General features: G+C 38.0%; 1 protein-coding gene across 1 annotated transcript in view; it reads right to left on the bottom strand.

Moving 5' to 3' along the window:
* Positions 1-21558, bottom strand: part of LOC126284133 (vacuolar protein sorting-associated protein 53 homolog) — a 150136-nt gene that overhangs the window by 10024 nt on the left and 118554 nt on the right. Inside the window, exons 13-15 of the mRNA XM_049982844.1 lie at positions 18138-18286; positions 15300-15455; positions 15036-15192 (exon numbers count right to left, since the gene is read on the bottom strand). Of these exons, the coding sequence (XP_049838801.1) occupies positions 15036-15192; positions 15300-15455; positions 18138-18286 (462 nt within the window). The remainder of the gene's footprint in view (positions 1-15035; positions 15193-15299; positions 15456-18137; positions 18287-21558) is intronic.

Raw genomic sequence — 21558 nt, 5'->3', positions numbered from 1 at the left:
CTAGTCGCTTTAGGAGATCTGTACTCCTTGCAGAAGAAAATTGGCTGTACTGTGTTTTTTCAAAGTTCAGAGCAAGCCCATTCGCAGAAAACCAATCAATAACTTTTCCAAAGATATTTGTATCATTTCCTATTGGAGTTTCCTTTACTAGATTAATAATGATGCTTGTATCATCAGCAAACAGTGTCAGTTTAGCTTCTTGTTTCAGATAGGAAGGGAGGTCATTCACATATATCAAGCACAGAAGGAGACCCATGATTGAACCTTGTGGAACATCTAATGTAATTCCCTCCCCTGTAGATGAAATGTCAATTAAAGACACTTTTTGCTAGCTGTTCTGTAGACGTGACTTAAACCACTCATATGCTGTTCCATTTATACCATAGAATTGTAATTTCTGTAACATAAGGTCATGGTTCACACAACCAAATGCTTTGGACAAGTCACAGAAAATTCCTATTGGTGACATTTTACTATTTAAAGACTCTGTTATGTGGACAGTGAAGTGGTATATTGTTGTCTCAGTGGAACAGCATTTTTGAAATCCAAACTGTGATTTAATAAATATCCCATTACTCTTGAGATGGCTAACCACTCTAGTACATTATTTTCTCAAAGGTTTTTGAAACTGTTGTAAGCAAGGATACTGGCTGATAATTATTGACATATGTGGTGTCCCCCGTTTTGTAGAGAACCCTGACAATGGCATATTTTAACCTGTATGGGAAAATACCTTGAGTTTGTAATGCATTACATATGTGACTCAGAACATCAGCTGTAATTGCTCCACATTGTTTTAATATCTTATTGGAGATGTCATCTACTCCAACAGAACATTTATTTTTCAAAGATTTAATAATTTTACTTATGTCACAAGAGGTTTTTATGTGAAACTTAATCTGACAACATTTTTTTCAAAACAGACTCTTCCATGTACTGCCTAGCTTTTTCTTTTGAACTGTTCTCACCAATTTTTTCTCCTACACTTAAGAAATGGTTGTTAAATACATCAGCTACTTGATACTGTTGGCTAGAATGTTATCGTTCTACTTAATACACTCCTGGAAATGGAAAAAAGAACACATTGACACCGGTATGTCAGACCCACCATACTTGCTCCGGACACTGCGAGAGGGCTGTACAAGCAATGATCACATGCACGGCACAGCGGACACACCAGGAACCGCGGTGTTGGCCGTCGAATGGCGCTAGCTGCGCAGCATTTGTGCACCGCCGCCGTCAGTGTCAGCCAGTTTGCCGTGGCATACGGAGCTCCATCGCAGTCTTTAACACTGGTAGCATGCTGCGACAGCGTGGACGTGAACCGTATGTGCAGTTGACGGACTTTGAGCGAGGGCGTATAGTGGGCATGCGGGAGGCCGGGTGGACGTACCGCCGAATCGCTCAACACGTGGGGCGTGAGGTCTCCACAGTACATCGATGTTGTCGCCAGTGGTCGGCGGAAGGTGCACGTGCCCGTCGACCTGGGACCGGACCGCAGCGACGCACGGATGCACGCCAAGACCGCAGGATCCTACGCAGTGCCGTAGGGGACCGCACCGCCACTTCCCAGCAAATTAGGGATACTGTTGCTCCTGGGGTATCGGAGAGGACCATTCGCAACCGTCTCCATGAAGCTGGGCTACGGTCCCGCACACCGTTAGGCCGTCTTCCGCTCACGCCCCAACATCGTGCAGCCCGCCTCCAGTGGTGTCACGACAGGCGTGAATGGAGGGACGAATGGAGACGTGTCGTCTTCAGCGATGAGAGTGGCTTCTGCCTTGGTTCCAATGATGGTCGTATGGGTGTTTGGCGCCGTGCAGGTGAGCGCCACAATCAGGACTGCATACGACCGAGGCACACAGGGCCAACACCCGGCATCATGGTGTGGGGAGCGATCTCCTACACTGGCCGTACACCTCTGGTGATCGTCGAGGGGACACTGAACAGTGCACGGTACATCCAAACCGCCATCGAACCCATCGTTCTACCATTCCTAGATCGGCAAGGGAACTTGCTGTTCCAACAGGACAATGCATGTCCGCATGTATCCCGTGCCACCCAACGTGCTCTAGAAGGTGTAAGTCAACTACCCTGGCCAGCAAGATCTCCAGATCTGTCCCCCATTGAGCATGTTTGGGACTGGATGAAGCGTCGTCTCACGCGGTCTGCACGTCCAGCACGAACGCTGGTCCAACTGAGGCGCCAGGTGGAAATGGCATGGCAAGCCGTTCCACAGGACTACATCCAGCATCTCTACGATCGTCTCCATGGGAGAATAGCAGCCTGCATTGCTGCGAAAGGTGGATATACACTGTACTAGTGCCGACATTGTGCATGCTCTGTTGCCTGTGTCTATGTGCCTGTGGTTCTGTCAGTGTGATCATGTGATGTATCTGACCCCAGGAATGTGTCAATAAAGTTTCCCCTTCCTGGGAAAATGAATTCACGGTGTTCTTATTTCAATTTCCAGGAGTGTAGTAATACTACCTACCCCAGTGGTTACTTTTCCTATCTCCCTTCTAACAAAATTCCATACTGATTTTATTTTATCGCCCGAGTTGTTAACTTCATCTCGTCTTTACTAATTCTTGCTGCCTCACGCAATTTTCTTTTCCTTTCTGAAGACACTTTAATAACTGTAGTGATCCAAGGTTTTTTTTGAAAACTGTTTGGTGTTACATTTAGTCTTTTTTTTTTGGGCAACAGTGTTCAAAAAGGGATATAAATTTATCAAGAAATATGTTGCATTAATTATTGGCATTTGGCTCATTATATACAGCTCCTCAATTAACATGTCTTAAACTTTCTCTGAAATGCTCTACAGACACCGGGTTGACCAGCCTTACACTTTTACTTAATGGTTTCTGTACTGTACACCCTGCTTATCTTTGTAAGTTAATCAGTTGTGCATCATGGTCTGATAATCCATTTATCACAGGGAAATCATGTGTTAGCTTTACATCCTCTTGTTGCACAAATACATTATCTATTAGAGTGCTACTGTCTTGAGCTATACGTATAGCGAAATTAATCACTGATTCTAAGTCATGTGACATTAATAACACTTCACTTTTCCTATCAGAATTGCTTAGAAAGTTTACAATGAAATCATCACCGATTAATAACTTCTTTTTGTCTGACAGACAGCATAATAGGGAGTCAATAGCTCCTAATCTCCTAATGGGAACCTGTACACTGTTTCTAATATCAACACTACATTATCTAGTTGTAATTCTCATGCACAAACTTCAGAGTGCTGATCAACACAAAATTTGCTTATGTCTACTGTTTTGTACTTATACCCTTGTTTTGTGTAAATGGCAACTCCTCCTTTATGCATGCTAGATCTGCAAGTGTAAGATGCTAAATTGTACCCATTTATACTGACACTTTCCATCCCCACAGTTAAATGGTGATCAGACAGACAAAGTATATCAATCTCATTCTTATTTTTGAGATAATTTAAACACAGTATCAGCTCATCTACTTTATTTTTTATTCCCCTGATACTTTGATAAAGTAAATTGATACTACCCTTAGCTTTATCCCTAGTTCCTGTAGATGAAGCTTCTTTTATTATATTTTTCTTGATTATTGTCTTTCTGGACTTTGGCTTTAACCTAAAAAATTTGTCTGCCTGGTCCTGTTAACTACAGGTATCATCCCTGGTGAGACTGTGGCCCCCCTGCTAACAGAGAAGCTAACATATCTTTCCCCTTATTATTTAGGTGCAGGCCATGTGTAGTGTATCCCCACCTACCAATAGCATCAACTAGAACAACACTCATGTGAGATTTTGCTGGTGTCTGGGGGCATCCTGTTCAGCTCAGTGTTAACATGCCTTACAGCAGTGTTTACCCAGGGCTGATCATGGCACTGAAATACCTCCACAAAACCAACATTTGTGTGATCAGTTTCTGCTCCTATTTTGTCCAGGTCACTCCTAATACTATATCTTGGATTCATGGTCAGGCTGTTTCCTGCTCCCCCAACTATAATTACCTGATCTTCCTTCTCAAAGTCGCTGTACAGCTGTCACCTAGCTAAGGCTAGCAATTGGTTTCACAAAATTTGTGACCTGGTACCCTTCAACTAATTTCTCTTGAAGCTGCTGGCCTACACCCCTCCCATGACTGCTACCTAGAAGCAGAATTCTTTTTTTCCTATTATGGTTTGATCCCGACCTGTCTTTTTTTTTTTAAAGCTACTATTCTGCTTCAACCTACATTCAGCTACATCTGGATGAGGCCCTTACTCCGCTACTTTGGATAGCAGGCCAAACTGATTTATTAACAGAATTTTTAAAGTTTTTTCAACAATTTCCCTTTTTTACCCTTTGCTTGCTACCTTTCACCAGCACCCCATCTCTTTTTCCTTCCTTGGCCTACATAATTCCAAATTCGCGTCTTCTTATTCAACTTTAAGGGCACAAATCTTTGCCTCCTGTTCGGCAATTTTTTTTTTTTGTCCTTTCTAGATAACCTACATTGCCATAGGAGAGCCTCATTATCTACCCCCGTTTCCTTGCCGCTACATTCTCCCCAATGAAACTATAACCTACAGTCTTCACAGAACATGCCCTCCATCAAATTTCTATGGCAACCACCACATTTGTCACACATGGTTTGATAGAAAAATTTACACAAAAGCAGAGAATAACTTGGCACAAGATCACTGAAGTTTCGTAGTCTGTACTAATGTAAACAAACTTTTAAACTTACTTTCAAAATTTCTAATTAACTACCTAAAGTCCGTATGACAGATACGAATTAATTTAACTTTGTACCACTAGTCTGGTCAAAAAAATAAAGATGTACACTTGCCCAAAATTTATGCCTAAAAATGTAAACAAAACTAACGACTATCGGCCTTTACGAAATACTTTCTTTTCAATCTAAATACGCTCAGAAAAGTGAAACCTTCAATAGACTGTGTAGTGAAGAAGTAAATGCACTAGTCTAAAATGTAATATTAACTAAATTAGCACTCATTTTAATATTAATCACTTAACTTAGTGAGAGCTTTGTGGATGCGTGTGTGCCAGAGATATTAGCACTACTGCATATGTAGAGGGTTTCATAATCATTTGCCCCAACAACAAGCTTCTGTATGTGCTCACAATTATCTGTTTCTACCATCAGGGACATTTTGTGAATTATCATTATCATCATCATCATCATCATCATCCATTGGACATACACTGCTGGAAAATGCTATGTCCAGAACTCTACCAGCATTTTGATCTTCCCAAGTTAGATGTCTTCAAGTGCCTCCTGCTTGTTTTTCAATGTCATCTGTACAATTACCATCAAGTTGTTGTGTTGGTTCTCTCTTATAGTCTAAGATATCAACTTAAATTGATCTTCCCTCATTGAGTCTGTTAATAAAATGTGTATTTTATACAGTACAGTGTGTAAATAAATGTGCTACGATTGCCATCCCATATTTCTGCGCAGATATTATTAATTAAAATTATTTAATTAAATTAATAGTGAATGTTATACAGTTTCTTCAAAAATTTAGCATCACTCAAGAGTAAACATTGCAAATAAAATATCAAAGTATAGTTGCATACATTTTCCCAGATAACATGAAAGGTTGCCATGTGTAAACAGGTAAGTATGTATTAGGAAATTACCCTCATGAAGTTCCTTACAAATTACAAATATATATGTGTGTGTGTGTGTGTGTGTGTGTGTGTGTGTGTGTGTGTGAACTAGGACAGTTCTACGTATATACATAAGTATCTAAAAACTAGGATGATTCTACATCGAGTATACATGAGAAGGAGGCGTGAGCAAAGAAAAAGAACACAAACAAGAGTGGAACTGATTGTGATAGTCATTTAAGAAAAGTCAGTATAATAAATACTCTGATAAAGTGAGGAGCTGTAGGATAGTGGGACTTCAACAGCCAATGTAAGCATATTATATACTGTATAGTGTATACAGACATGGTATCTACTGGAAGTATAGAAGTTGATAAGTAGAGGAGAACTGTACAGATTAGGTGAAGTATTAAGAAGTATATGCGAAGTGCAGAGAAGATTTGTAACTTTACCAGAAAATACTTAATTATAGTATGCATAGCAACGTATAAAGGAATAATGAACCATGAGACCTACTCAGAAAGGATGACGAGGGGGCGTACGTGGCATTTGTTACGTATATAGGGTAGGTGTACCTACAGGGAGATAGGACGACCTGTGGCCCAAGAAACAGGAACGTTCTATAAAGGGACGCACCTAGCAAAATGGAAAGAGGAAGTGCTCTCATATGGTCAACCCATAGGCAAGGTATAGGTACTGATCCTAGGGGAAAGGGACAATATCGTGACAGAAGTCACAAAATTTTCTATGGATTATTCTGGAAAGTTTGCATTCTATGTACCACAAGCATTTATATTTTTTATGTAAGTTTACGAGTGTCGAAAGGAACACTTTCATGTTCCCCAGAGTTCTTCCGAACTGCAACTGACAATGAAACTAGAACATACTAAAGAAAAAGTAGTACAGAGGATAGAAACAGAAAATAGAATACACAAGTGTCATGTACACCTGCAGTTTATGATTAGAAATATGGAAAGAGTGTTGTTGTGAGTGATGCTATGTACGTAATGATTATGTATAAAATATATCGTGTACGATCTGAAGGGGGGGGGGGGGGAGGGGGAGGGAATGTTTAGTGTTTCGAGAATTCCTGCACAAATTCTAAAATCACTCAGCCTTTCACTATCTCGAACACACGATATTTTAGGCGTGACTGGGAGAAAGGAACCCCATCTACTGTGCGTCACGTGTCTGCGTGTGCAGGTTTGAAGTTTGTTGTAGAAGACGGTAGACACAGCGGTCGAAGCACCGACAAGTACTTGTCGGTCGCGCCATGGAAGTCGTAACGAAAGGGCATGGCAGAACCAAGGAACTTCTGTGGTAATCTGTGCTATTGTTTATCTATGACTATTGTTAGTGATGAAAGAACAATTGAGTGGAAAACGATTTTTAGTAACTTTTAACCTGAACTTGCCAGAGGCAAGACAGGTGTATGATTTCTGTATAATAGAGTTATGGTTAGCAAGCCAACTTTGTTGTAAATGTAACGGTGTTTCTAAGATTTGGATATGCAAGGAGACTTACTTAACAGTATTTATTCATGTGGAGAGTGAGATTAGTAAAATGTTGATGTTTAAATATATGTCATTAAGTGAAGCAAAAGAAAGTGTGTATGTTACTTATTTTTTAAGTAGACAGAGTCTTGATAAATTCCTTTTCCCAGCAATATACTGCGAAGAAGAAGAGAAAGTGAGTTTGCAGCAGCAAGCTAACCAGCTAGGAAAGTCGGTTGACCATTTCAAGTAAGTCGTATCATTAAAAAAGTGGGAGTTTACACACATACTTCACCACTTTAAGTCGTTCAAGATGTTAGACTGTGGCATGCTTATCCAGATGAGTCCTGTAGCTGTCAGGATAGACTTTACTTAAAATTGTAATAAACTATCTTAACTATTGGGGTTACTATTAGGATGCCAAATTTACAAAAAGGGCAACATCACTTTCCAAACACCACTTTTATAAGGTTACTATCTTCTCAATGATTTACTCACTTTTCATAGTTACACTCGTTTTGGTCACATTTAATTTGTGTATACTATCCATACACTGAGCACACCATCGTCCCACTTTTATATGGTATCTGAACATTTAAGTAGCAGACTGTAGAGTTGGACCAAATAGTTATTTCAGAGTATCAGTTATCACGGTTACAGTTATATTTTTTATACCAGTTACTTTTAATAAATATTTATAACTGTCAGTTATTTTTACTATCAAATTTCCCAGACAGGAGTACTGTTAACTCTTGAGTGTCCACGAAATGTGTGCTGCTAGATTTCCCTCAGCTCATGTACATACAAACTCAGACTTTTTTCTCCAATAAATATCTTTTGGGTTAGGAATTTCACTTTTGTCACTTAATCTCTAGGCTTTTTTGAAGAACAGTATCTTAAAGTAGTCGACTGACAGTGTCCAGGGAACAGTTCATTTTGAAACTTTTTTTTGTTAACTAACATTTTTTTTTATTTTTTGTGGTCCTACAGTTGAATCCGTAAAGCATACATTAAATTATTTAACTTTTTTTTTGTGGGGGGGGGGGGGGGGGGGTTGGTAGTTGTGCAAGCTGATTATGGTGTGTGGCACCAAGCTGAGAGCTACTGCATTCAGATTAAAGGCAGCTGCATGAATGGCATCATCTGGAAGACTTTAAGGGCAATAACAATCCAGTTATTTGTATACTCAGTGGAACTCCCTGGTAACCAGTGGTTGTTTCTGCAGAAGTAATCAAATGTTCATTCAACTCTAATATCTATCCACCCTGCATATCATTGTCTGCTAATACCTGCTGGAGTCCAGGACACAGTTACCAGCTTCCAGGTTACCTGCAGTGGTAGCCCGTGACTTCCTCATGGTCACTCTATGTCGTTAGATAGCATGGAAGTGTGGTACACACTCTGATAAAAATATGGCACGCAGTCTCGCAGTTATTAGCAGAGTATCTACTGGGTGGTTCGTCCTTCTGCTGGTCAGATCTCAGATAATATGAAAGGACAGAATGCTCTTTAGTAAACAGATGGCATCACACACTATTGGCAGTTATTAAAATAATTGGTAGTAACATATGAGTGGTTATTACAGTAGCTGCTACTTCTGAATAACGGCCTATCTCTATCAGTAAAGTTATTTTTGGCCACCTCTAGCACACTGACACTTGTAATCTAATTTGATGTGTTGTTGCTGTTGCTGTTGGAGCTCATCATTGTTGCCAGCACTGACACGAGCAGTCAGTGTGTGTTGGAACCCACGTTAAGTGTTAGACAGTGCCAGAACACAATGTATTCGCTTTATGCAGAAGGTGGTAATGCTTCTTTTTTTAAATGAAGAACTGGCCAAAAGTACTATATTTTCATAAAAGTGTACTGTTTTCATTAACAAATGATAAGTGTTATTGCCCACCATTTTTATGTACCTGCAAAAATGAATTATCATGAAGGTACTCACAACTGTATCACTGAGTAACTAAGTAACATTACTAAAATGAAATGTGCTTCTTGCGTGTAAATGTGTAGATAGACAATATGATGCCAGTAATTTTAAACTCTCTTGCAGTACTAAGTTGCAAAATATTCAGAACTTACTCATACAATAATCAATAATGAAGAATTAGTTCTGGCAACACATAAGTGATTAACCACTGTCAAATAGTTAGTTCACTGAAAGAATTTCAGAGCACACTTTGAGTATTTTTGACTTTGTGGGAAGTTATTAGGAACTCACCTTGCTACCTTTGTAGTTAACACTTTCATATATAGTCTGTTGAGGTGCAGACAGTGAGCTGTTGCAGCCCATGTACTGTGAAAAGGTGAGTGAGTGATGTAAGATGTGCTTCCTCTGTTTGAACATTAGTGAATGTACATATGTACCATACACGTTTCCTTTAATAATGTGTCACGTACAGATGTGGGCAATGTGGCCAAATAAACTACACAAATATGCCATACTAAAGAGAGGCACTTAGTAGCACCCTTTTTCTTTCCATTTTTCTGAGGAGGAGTGCATGAAACAGAGCAAGAGGACATTGGACACTGCACCGAAAGTTTCATGAAGGACAATGTGAAGCAGAATTCACCACGTTCATTTACTGGTACCAAGATGATAAATTAGACTAGTATTTTATGATTCATCAAACATACCTGTAAAGATGTTTTAATGTTTCACATAATAACAACTAAAATTGCTCCACAGTACCACTGCCATAATAATTTAAAATCATAAAACATCGCAGATAAAACTAATACCATGGCGGAAAATCTTGTGTTACTGTTTGCAGTCACACAAGTAGTTCCAAACTTTATGCTTATTACAGTTATGCTGCTTCCAGTGATTTGTTGTCCATAGTGTAATACAACAGCAATGTGTGTTTCCTCTATTTACTCACAATTTTGCTGTTGTAGTCTTCAGTCCAAAGACTGGTTTGATGTAACTCTCCATACAGGTCTATTTTTATGCAAGCCTTTTCATCTCTGGATATTAAACCTTGATTCTCTCTCTCTCTCTCTCTCTTTCTCTCTCTCTCTCTCTCTCTCTCTCTCTCTCTCTATCTATCTATTTATCTATCTATCTTGCCCCCCAAACTACCATCAATTACCAAATTAACAATTCCTTCTTTAGCGAATGATGCAGTTGTTTCATTATTCCATATGAATGCAAGAACATAATGTTGTTGAACATTATTTCAGTGCATCATAAGTAAACAGTTGCCCTTTTATGAATCATTTTCTGTGTATGTGAAATTTATTGGACAATATGAGCAAATCTTCCCAATTAAAGTGTATTAATTTTATGAACTCATAGTTTATGGTCACAGATTTACAGTTTTGGAACAAATCTCAGGTGGGAGCATTTTTTTCACTGATTTCTGATAGATTTTGATGGACTATGTGAAACTGCAGAGGACAGTCCTCACTTGCTCAGAGCAGTTGTCTTTATAGATCCTCTAAAACTGAAGAATTCTAGGGGGGAGACAGTAATAGTGAAGAAGACCATCTCTTGTCAGAAATAATCATAGTAAAAGGTACAATAACTACAGTGGGATGCACAGCAAAAATAATCACTACTTGAAATTTCCTCAATGACATTTAAGATTAAGCAGCTGATATAGAGCTATCAGTAAAAATAATAATTTGAAAGAAACTGATAGTGCTTCTGCTGAACCCTCTGATCTGGTACGTAAAACAAATTAAGACAAAAGAATTGTTTGCACAAGAAGTAATATATTATTGGCACGATGGCTAACTAAGGAAGAGACTTAGCTTTAATTTATGAAAAATCTAGGTTAGTGTTGAATTATTTTAATTTGTCTTTGATGATGACCTTCTGTCCATGACTGCTTCTTATGCAAACCAGTACACTTCAAAAATTAAGAATGCAATAGTAGATGTTATTGCAAATGAACTGAAAGTATTTTTCACAATTTTATTCATATCTTGATTATTGTCCATTTCCTAAAACGAAGAGTTACTACTGTCAGAATGAGTCTATTTCTTATGTTATAGTATAGAACAGGTTTCCGCTAATTTTGAGAAACTTACATATTTCAAAAAATAATATAGATCTATGTAATAAATTCCACATATTCTAGCCTCTGTAGCAATTACTGAATGACAGATGAAAGAATTGTTGCTATGCGGACATAAATTTGTCAGTGCCTGAGTCAATGGAATTATATTTTGGAGTACATGGAGCAAAACACTATGTACATGGTAACCCAATTAGATTCAGTTATACGGTCTGCCGCATTTGCTTATGTCATCTGTTTAGTGCAATCTGTTGCATATTAGGGAGCAAGAACTAGTAATAGAAATCAGGCCTTTGTGTTGGATGGTCTGTATATATAATTTAAATGCTATGTTTTTATTTGTGCCGCCCCCCCCCCCCCCCCCCCAATGGATTTGCTTATTCCCAAAATGAACACTCAAAATAAAATGTTTTTCACTGTCTACAACATTTTTTTTGCTTGCAAAGGCAAAGGAAATCTATAAAAGATTACTTTCTTAAAAGAAAACAATGTTCCAAACTAGGTTAAACAAATCTGGATGAGTATCTGTTGGCAACAAACTGACATGGAGCAACATAATGAAAACAATAGTTCACTGCAAACACTACCATGTAATTTTTAATGGGGAAGATACCAACTCCATCAACCCAATGGAAACACATGACTCCCATTTGTAAATGCCTAATAAAAATGTATCATGCAGAATGTGGAACAAATAGTACGATAATATAATACACAATTTTCAATGCAATTCACTGCAGTAAACATTACTTGTGGAAGACAAAGTACTCTGCAGAGAACAAAAGTAACTTCTTATAATTTACATGAATTATTAGGAGCATCATTTGTGTAGGTTTCCATCTGCCAAGGAGAACTGACAGTGTTCTAGTTGTGTCATTGACACCTGAAGGCAATGGCTTTAACCAATGAATATGATCAGATGTTTGAACATTCAGAAACAGTAAAGAGTACTTTTAAATCTCCCTTGATTATCCTATACATTATATACTTTCCATTTTTTCCCATTAAAAGCGAAAAACAAATTGCGAATAAATCAAGGGTGCACTGAGGAATAAAAATAGCTAATACTTTTCAGTGGCGTAGTGTGAGGGGAGACTTTGAGACTTAAGTCTCCCCTGTATTCGTTGTTAAAAAAGATGCAATAGTAATTCAAAACAAAAATGAAAACAACTTTCTACTAAGAGCACTAAATGTGCGAAGACATCAGTTTTGTAGCCCGCGCCGTCGCACCCTGAGTATTGGTGTGTCTGCTTGCTTGAGACTCAACTGCTCTCAGTCTCTGCCTCCCTTCTCTTACTTGGCTATGTGGGCCTGCGTCCCCTCCACTTCCCCTCTTCCACGAAGGCCGGTGCACTGCACTTGCTAGCAGGTATCGAGACTACTCTCTGCCGCTTCTATGCTGGCTTTTAACATGGAAGTGAACAGTCGCGTGGTTTGTGTTCATAGTCATTCTTGTCTGGTTTTAGTGCATATTTTCGTTGTGTCGCACATGAGTGAGCCAGCAACTGAACACCTATAGAATTTTTATTAAGAACTCCTTTTTCTACATTAACGAACGAATTGAAGGACAAACAACCTACTCCTATACGCTGTGTAGTTTTAAGTGAAGCCAAACAGAAATGCACTTTTCAGACGGCCTGGTACGAAAAGTATGCTAGGCTGACTGCGAATGTAGTTAATAACAGATTATATTGTTATATATGTCTTCTGTTTGAAGGTGAAAAGGTATGATGCAATGAGGGCATTTGTACAATAAAGAACTTTGACAGGAAAGCACAAAAGCATCAGACATCAAAGCGTCACCTGCCGAACAAAGAAAAGTTTAAGTTATTGGGCAAATCTGAATTGAGCACGCCCTTTCTGAAACCGCCGTATGACAGCAATATAATACAACAAACAAGTTGCATCCAGCAGGAGAATATTAGCTCGTCTTATTCACGCAACTGTATTTCTTTGTAAACAAGAACTAGCCTTTCGCGGCCATCGAGAAGACGAATCCTCCAGCAACAAAAGTAACTATCTGGAATTGTTGGATTTACTAGCTCAAGGAGAGCAGTTACTCCGAGACCATCTGTCATATTCATGCAGTACTAGAAGAACGGAATGTGGAAGGAAAAGTGGTTGGTCAAATATATGAAGGCGCTTCAGTAATGGCGATCAGAGAAAGAGGACTACAACAATTGGTGAAGCAGTTCTGTCCCTATGCTCTGTTTATTCATTGTTACGCACACCAACTGAAATTGGTACTGTTACATGCCTCCAAAATCATACTACAAGTATGCATGTTAGTAAGTGAACTTACTGCATTCCATTCATTTTTTAGCAAATCATCAAAACGAACTCTATTGCTGACTGAGAAAGGATTTAAACTGCCACATGCAAGTAACACTCGCTGGTACTTTCGTTCCAGGGCAGTATCAAAAACATCTAGTCATTTCTCAGGGCTATATAGTGTTTTTAATTATATATTTCACGATACAGACTTTCAGTGGGATCCAGAATCTTTGAGCTGTGCTGTGGGAATGAAACAGCAGGTGGACGATCCTACGTTGTCTACTTCCTTTGCTTCTACCGAGGGTGCGTCGTTTATGTTGATGACCTCTTTAATGTTCTTCAGTCAAAATATGCCAGTATAACTGCTTGCCACGACGAAATAAGAAATGTTTTGAGAATCTTACAACAGTTAAGAACGGAAACATTTGTTGATGAATGCATTAAATGCAGCTTGTGTTTGAATGGCAACTTATCATTCTGTGACAGTCAAAAAACATCTCTCAGGGCATTAACTTACAACATATTGGGTTTGCAAATTGTTCAGATGGAAAGAAGGTTTCAAGACTTTCCCCAAATTCAGTTTGTTGAACCTTTGAACAAAAAGTATTTCCTTAACTATAAAAAAGAATTCCCAAAGTTGAAACTACTTCAATTATTAGAACAGTACCCTATTTCCAAAAAAGAACAACTTGAAAATGATCTGTGTAACATAAACGGTGATGAGAAAAAACACTTATCTCCAAAAATCCTCTTAAAGTACATTGTCAACAATGATTTAGACTCCCTTTATGAAGAAACAACGCAGTTCCTACGTTTGGTTTTGACCCTACCCGCAACTACAGCAAGCAGTGAACGAAGCACGAGTGCTCTTGAACAAGTGAAGAATTATTTAAGGAATTCAATGTCCAACATCCAGCTGTCATGTTTGAGCACGTTAGTAACAGAAAAGACACTACTTGGAGAGGTATACAGTGATCAGATCTTTGTAGACCGAGTTATAGACTTATTCGTGGAAAGAAAAGACAGACGCATTGCACTTTTGTAAAAGAAAATATAAGTGCTTCTTTTCTTGCTGCTGCAGTTCTACAAATTTGTCATTGTTTCTTGAACAAGTTAGTTATTATTATTATTATTATTATTATTATTGGTGGTGGTGGTGGTGGTGGTGGTGATGGTGGTGGTGGTGGTGGTGGTAGTAGTAGTAGTAGTAGTAGTAGTAGTAGTACCTGTTGTTGTTTTATTTGATGCATTTTGTTTCATTTGTTTAAATTATTGTTTATTATACTATTTTGTATACCTATAATAACTACAGAGTCTCCCCAAGCTTTACAACCACACTACGCCACTGATACTTTTTTCTCATTTGGTAAGAAGGATAAATGTCTGTTCATTAAAGGAAAAATTCCAGCAATTGCCTTAAGTGAGTAACAGGGATCATGACAACATTCAATCAGTTTGGGAGAATCTGATTTTGAATCTTGCCTTTCATGTGTGTGTTGTTTTAGTTCGATTTACATAGAGAGACTAATAACTGTCAAACTGTTCAAGTTTATATTCTTGAAATTACATTAAAATTGAATGAATATATACATTTTAAATAAACCTCAACAAAGATACATATATTTTGAGTACCTTCATATCGAGGATCTTTTGTAGCTCTGAAATATCTGCACCCTGAAGAAGCTTGATGCACTGATCTACAAAAGCTGCTGCTGGTTCACTAGGTGCCATCACAACCTTGAGTATCATTTCTGCTTTTGTCATTCCCTTAATAACTATCTTGGCATAACTGAAAAATATTGAAACTGATTTTAGTGACTTTCTGAAAAGAAAATACTAAAGAACCTGACTTCACATTTGGTCACAACAGATAGCTACTGACTGATCTCTACTCACCTAGCTGGGGCTTTTCGATTTACTTGGGAACCTATGGAGGGCAAATCCAGCAACACTGTCTTCAGCATGTGAGTGTCTAGTAGCAATTGCTCAGCACCAACAGTGCTTATGGGTTTGCATTTAAATATATGATGTATTAGTTTTGGAATGAAGGAACTGAAATAACAAAAAGAGACCTGTAAGTGATGCTGTGAATATTTCAGTCACATAAAAAATGTAGTTTTATGCATATCTACGAAGTACAAAATACAGGACAAGCAATCACTTGTGGGTCATGAAAGGTGGATATAAAAATTACACTCGCTTCTGCATTATGTAATCATTCTTTGAAGTATAAGTACACTCTAATTTAACCAGACATTTCAGTCCATGATGACACTGAACCTTAAAGTTACTGGCAGACGCAAAAATGAATTAAAGAACGCCAAAGGAAATGTGGACATGACACAGAATTCAAATTTATATACAATCAAATATACATAGGATAACTTTTCCCCTTTCTTAAATTAAGTATATATCAGTATGTGCAACTAAATACATTCTAATATGTGTTCATAACATAGACGTTTTTCATTCACTGACTTTGTTTCAAAACTTCACAAGACCCTATTTCCAATATTTCAGACTCCAGTGTCTATTAGCATGATTTTATTCTCATTAACTATGATTATGAGAAATAACTTCATTATTGCACATTATATTGAAAGATAGGAGGACAACTTGGCTAGTGTGATATAGAGGGTCACATAACTCCACCCCTCGAGACACTGAAAAAAGGTTTTTGATTAAATTGAAGTACTGAGAATGATGAACTGAACACTTTAAAAACTTGATTAATCAATCAGCTTTTAGTATTAGCATCTGCCCTCTACATATATCTGACAATAGATTTTTATGTATACACATTACACAGAGCCCTAAATTGGCAAATACCTATACAAATACAGAAGTGTCATCCCTCATTTAATCTGCATCATCCAGCAAATGAACCTCACAAATTTCTGGAAACAAAATGTGTTCTCCATATCTCAGATTTTCACCCGATATTCATGATCAGGAACAACCCCCCCCCCCCCCCTCCTCCCCTGCGCAATGCCCTTTCAATTCCTCTATAGTTTGCAATGGACAACAAACATATTTTATGTGAAGTATACAATGTACATTATCTCATCCTGCATCTCCTGTAGTCCTATTATTACTGAGGTCCGTAACATCTGATGGGGCTCAGTTGGTAAGTGCCAGATTACAGATCTAAAGGTTTGGGGTTCTCTACACACTTAGTCCTACTTTTTTGTGGATATGGGGGGTAGGCGTGTCAGTTACTACTTCTTTCAAATCTGGCATTGACATGTTCATGTGGAAAATGACAAGCTGCTCCATGGTTGGAGTCTACATTAAACTGTAGGCCACCATACACAGGTTGAAAGGTCGTAGGTAGGCAAAAGCATATTACCACCAACAGGATCATGCCTAGAAATACAAAACAGTATTGAAACAAACATTTGAGAACAGTACAGCTCTATTTAAATTAAATGAACTGTCCATAAGGTACTTCTTATTTTTTCATTAGAATGATCTCACCAAACTGTAGTAGACAAACTAATCTACCTGGGGACCTACCATTGGAAATTGCAGTTTTCCATTATGAAACCTAATGTGTAAAATCATGTCTTAATCACAGGAGACAGTGAATCCTATTATGTGACAATAGCACATAATAACTCTGCAAATGGGAAACAGCAACAAAATTTATATACTTTTTGTCATATGTTTCATTTTGTCACTTTATTTTTGCAGCTGCTGAGTTGATACAGTTTTTCGCCATCCCTTATGACTGTGGCTTACCAACAATTCATAGGCTCATGTTACTGAGGAACTTTAACAGAGAAAATCACAGCAGGGCAGGATGAATGAAATGCTACCACTTTTGCAGTCTCTCTCTCTCTCTCTCTCTCTCTCTCTCTCTCTCTCTCTGTGTGTACGTACATGTGTGTGTGTGTGTGTGTATGTGTGTGTGTGTGTGTGTGTGTGTGTGTGTGTGTGTGTGACTAGAGACAGAAGAACATATGTTATTGATTTCACTTTAAATGACTAATAATCACTATATTCTGCTCTAACTCTAAACACAAGAACATGTGCTATTTTACTTGTATATTTTGGACTACACTGCCTTTCATCAATTTTTATTTTGTTTATTCTATCCTGATTTTGTATCAGTAATAAATTATTTAATAATTTGGATGTACTGAATCAATATTTTTATTACAAAACCTGGATTAAGAAGAATTTCTTTTGATGGAAAAGGCCTATGAATTTTCCAAACTCGTTAACATTTACAGACATAAGTGTGTACACATTATGTACCTTCATCTTCTGTTGCCACTTTTTCTTTGCATTCTGTACTAATCTTCAGTTTTCATTTTCATTCTTTGAATTAAATAAGTATCTTCCTAACTAAATAATCTAACAATAAAGATCAACTTCTCATCATGTAATATAGAGGCAGCTTCCCTGCTACAAATATGAGATAGATCTTTTTTCCTTCGTATGAGGAAAAAAGAAATATGGAGAGAATGAAAAGTGTTAATTTATGGAAGGGCTAGTGAGTAACTTGGATACTTAGGTAATCTTTCACCTACCTCTATTTGCTTCAAGTTGACTATTCTGTCCCATTTAAATATACATGTTCCAAATGATATACACACAGAAATATAGAATGACAGATTTGCCCAAATCATTAGTGTGATATGGAAATCATTTATGTAACTAATCAGTTAACTACATAAATAACTATGAGCATTAGTCCAGTCATATCAATAAAATTATGGAAATACTCACTTAGCAAATTTGATACAGAACTGAGTGAAGTATTTTCGAGATGAGACAAGATTGTCTCTGATTACTGGAACTGTCTGCCTCAAATGAGAAGTGATGGCAGAAACATAGCCACTCTGGTCACCCACTGTGTCTATGTTCTGCCACGATATCTGCCAACAAGCAAGGAGAGTAAGTATCAAGTACTGATAGCATATCAATAAAAAAAATCATAAATTTCCAGACAATAGCACTTCACAGATACAAAATGTGTTTTAAACTTATATGAACATTAACCATGCTAATGATCTTCACTTATGTCATAGGGATTGCTTTTCAATATTTGAGCTTAACCCTTTAGTGGTTGCTAGGCCACGCATCCTGCCTGCCTGGCCAGCTAACAGGGGCAAATGTACTGTGCCTGGAAGGCAGATGCCTGACTCAGCTGATGCACTGTAAGCTGATCACACATCCCAGCACACACAGAGACACTTTCCAATAAAACTTTTTTCAAAATCAGAATCACACTGTACAGTCACAATGGTTGCAGCTGATGATATCCACAAAAGAGAGCTTCAAAACTAATCCAAGCTTTCCATTATACATTTATTCTGAGCTGATAAAAAATTATTTTAGGAAAATGATAAGAACTTTTCATTTGTGACTGGTTAATTCTGTAACCTGAGATTTTCACTACCAATATATGTGGTTACAACCCATCAAAATTTCAATAACACTGGACAAATACTTCCCAAGATACAGTTTCAAAGTGACCAGTTCCTAGCAAAGACACCCAAGATTTCTACATCTTCTGTCCCCTGTTGCAGCTAGTGTTGCTGAGAAACTGCACATATATAGTTGTATTGTTCGCCTTTTGAACATCTGATACATCAGTTCTGTAGAACAACTCATGCCCTTTCAGATTATACATGTTTGTGTCATGTGCACTTTGCAGATTAGGAAATCACATTTCATATGTTTGCCAGTGCATGCCATTTGCTGTTCACAACCTGATCTAATAATATATTTTAGCCTTCTGTAATTATGTGAATGTATTTTAATTCACTTGACAGCTCCCGGTCACAGAAATTCATTTCGTTTTCATTTGATGTGAGAGCAATAAACAAAGAGAGAACAGCAAAATTACTAATAGTAAGCATGGGTCACGTGGAGACTACCCACCCCCCCACTACAACTCAAACTGCTCTTTGTATCAGCCCCTGATCTACGATATTTCCGAAGCGGGCAACACTAGATAGCGGCGCCCTTCTCTCCCTCGAGTGTTTGAGGTAGGACACCAAAAATTTTAAAAATCGACTTTTCAAAAATATGTTCATTTTGTAGCACACTTCTTTCTGAAGAGTCTGATACATAAAACATATGTGTTCGAGAAAATGTAAGTCATGTTATTTGGTCATAGGTGTGCCAAAGTGCAGTGCCACGCCTCTTCACACGGCACTCTTGTATTGCACGTCTCTGTATTTCGCTCTGTGGAATTCAAATCTGTAATGTTTTGTAATGGATGCCATCACACTATATTCAGGAGAGTGTAAATTAAAATGTCCTGTGGAGCCTCTCCTGATCCTTGTCGGCCAGTTTGACATCCTGACCCTCTTAAAAAAATAAACTCACACTTAATACTGGATGGGATTATTTGTAACCGGGAGAACAAGAACACTTCAGAAAATTTGCGCTCTTTATCGACTATTAGCTAATAACTTGCTGTGCGACATAAAATTAAATACACAATACATAAAACCAGAAAAGACAAGAGACAAGGAAGACAGTACACATTTCTTCAATCCTTAAGACCTAGCATTTTTTCCTCTCTAATCTTGCTACAGCTTTACATCGTGGATTCTGGGAAAGAATCCATTATCTCATCAAAGTTCGTCAAACGTTATGCTACATGAAAACTCAAAATGTCGTTATCTAATACTGAAAAAACTGTTGATACAAATAGTAACCAAGACTGGTGTGATTTCTCAATCAGATTACGTGTATTTTGTCACTGTCTACTAGACAAAATGAAATAGGCCTGCCTAATATTGCAGCAATTGTAATACACACCAAACAAATGAGACTGTTTTGGCACAAATGGTCATTTTTATAACACAACAGGATATAATTCATGAAGTACCAATATCAAATGCCTTTCACATTTCATTCATAAGCTCTAGCTTGTGAAGCATGAGATTGAAAAGTAATAGTACTAAATTTTTATATAAATTTGGAATCATCATATTCTTCCATAATTTGTGTGATGTCGTCGTTTCTTCTCCTTCCTTTTTCTAACAAACAATCCTGTCATCACTAATTCTGTAAATATTCCTGCCAGTGTCAAAACTTATTCTCCATTTAACTTCACTAACTCTGACATAATCATTGGTTTAGTTATACCATGTTTATTCTCTGGTTAGGTGTTATTACATGTTCATACAATGCGTTTTCTGCACTGCTCCCAGAATAGAACTTGAGTGGCTGCCTGCAGGGGACTGTACCACTGGCCCTTACTAGTGTAGCAGCTGGCCAAAAATTTTCTTTCAACATTTAATTTTCTTGGATACATCGAGAAGATAATACATAATCTTTCTTACCTGTTATACCTGCTAGTCATTTATTTTCACTCTGGTAGTCTGAACCTGGATTTTGCTAGCAATTATAACAATGCAGATCATTCACAAACCCAGTCAACCACATTAAGAAGACTGGCGTTCACCCGTTCGACTTTATTCCACTCAGCTCACATAGGCTCATCCCCTTTCGTCTGCAGGAAAAGTTTATTTCTAGATGTGATGGGGATTCCCCTGGCAGAGACATCATGTACACTATGCACACATTCAAAAATCAACTTATTCATTCAGACGTCAATTTAGAATCTGTTCAAAAACCAACAGGTACGCATTTCAAAATCATATGAATAATTGATATACCAACATGCTCTGGATGATAGGTGCTTTGTGAAACAAGGTCTTTTTCCTCAAGAATATGAATTTGCCCCCACCCCTCCCCCCTCTCCAAATTGACGACCGTGGCAGATAGCTCGATTTGCTCCTCGCCCCCTAGATCTGGGCCTGTTGCGCATATGTGAATCTGGCAACTTAGGCACACCAGTAAAATGTTTCCAGGTAGCATATGGCTGCTTGCTGCTATTGCTTATACAGCTAACTGCCACGCTTCCGCAGCCGAAAGCGGTAGAAGGTACTACTCATACGTGACTCAACTGCGCATGCGCATGAGCTTGCTCGCAACTGCTCAAACGAATCTAATGTAAGCAGTTGTAAGGTCACACTAATTGGAGGCAATTTGTTGTTATGATGCATTGCAGAGTCTTCCTAAAGCCTTTGACACATTTTGCTGTTAGCAGACGCTTGTACGAGCACTGTGTTTTGTTGTATATGACACATTTCCTTTACAACTTAAGTCTTATTTTCATTTTTTTCCC

Source organism: Schistocerca gregaria, chromosome 8 (assembly GCF_023897955.1).
Source record: "Schistocerca gregaria isolate iqSchGreg1 chromosome 8, iqSchGreg1.2, whole genome shotgun sequence".
Taxonomy (NCBI): Eukaryota; Metazoa; Arthropoda; class Insecta; order Orthoptera; family Acrididae; genus Schistocerca; species Schistocerca gregaria.
This window is presented reverse-complemented; position numbering and strand designations above follow the sequence as displayed.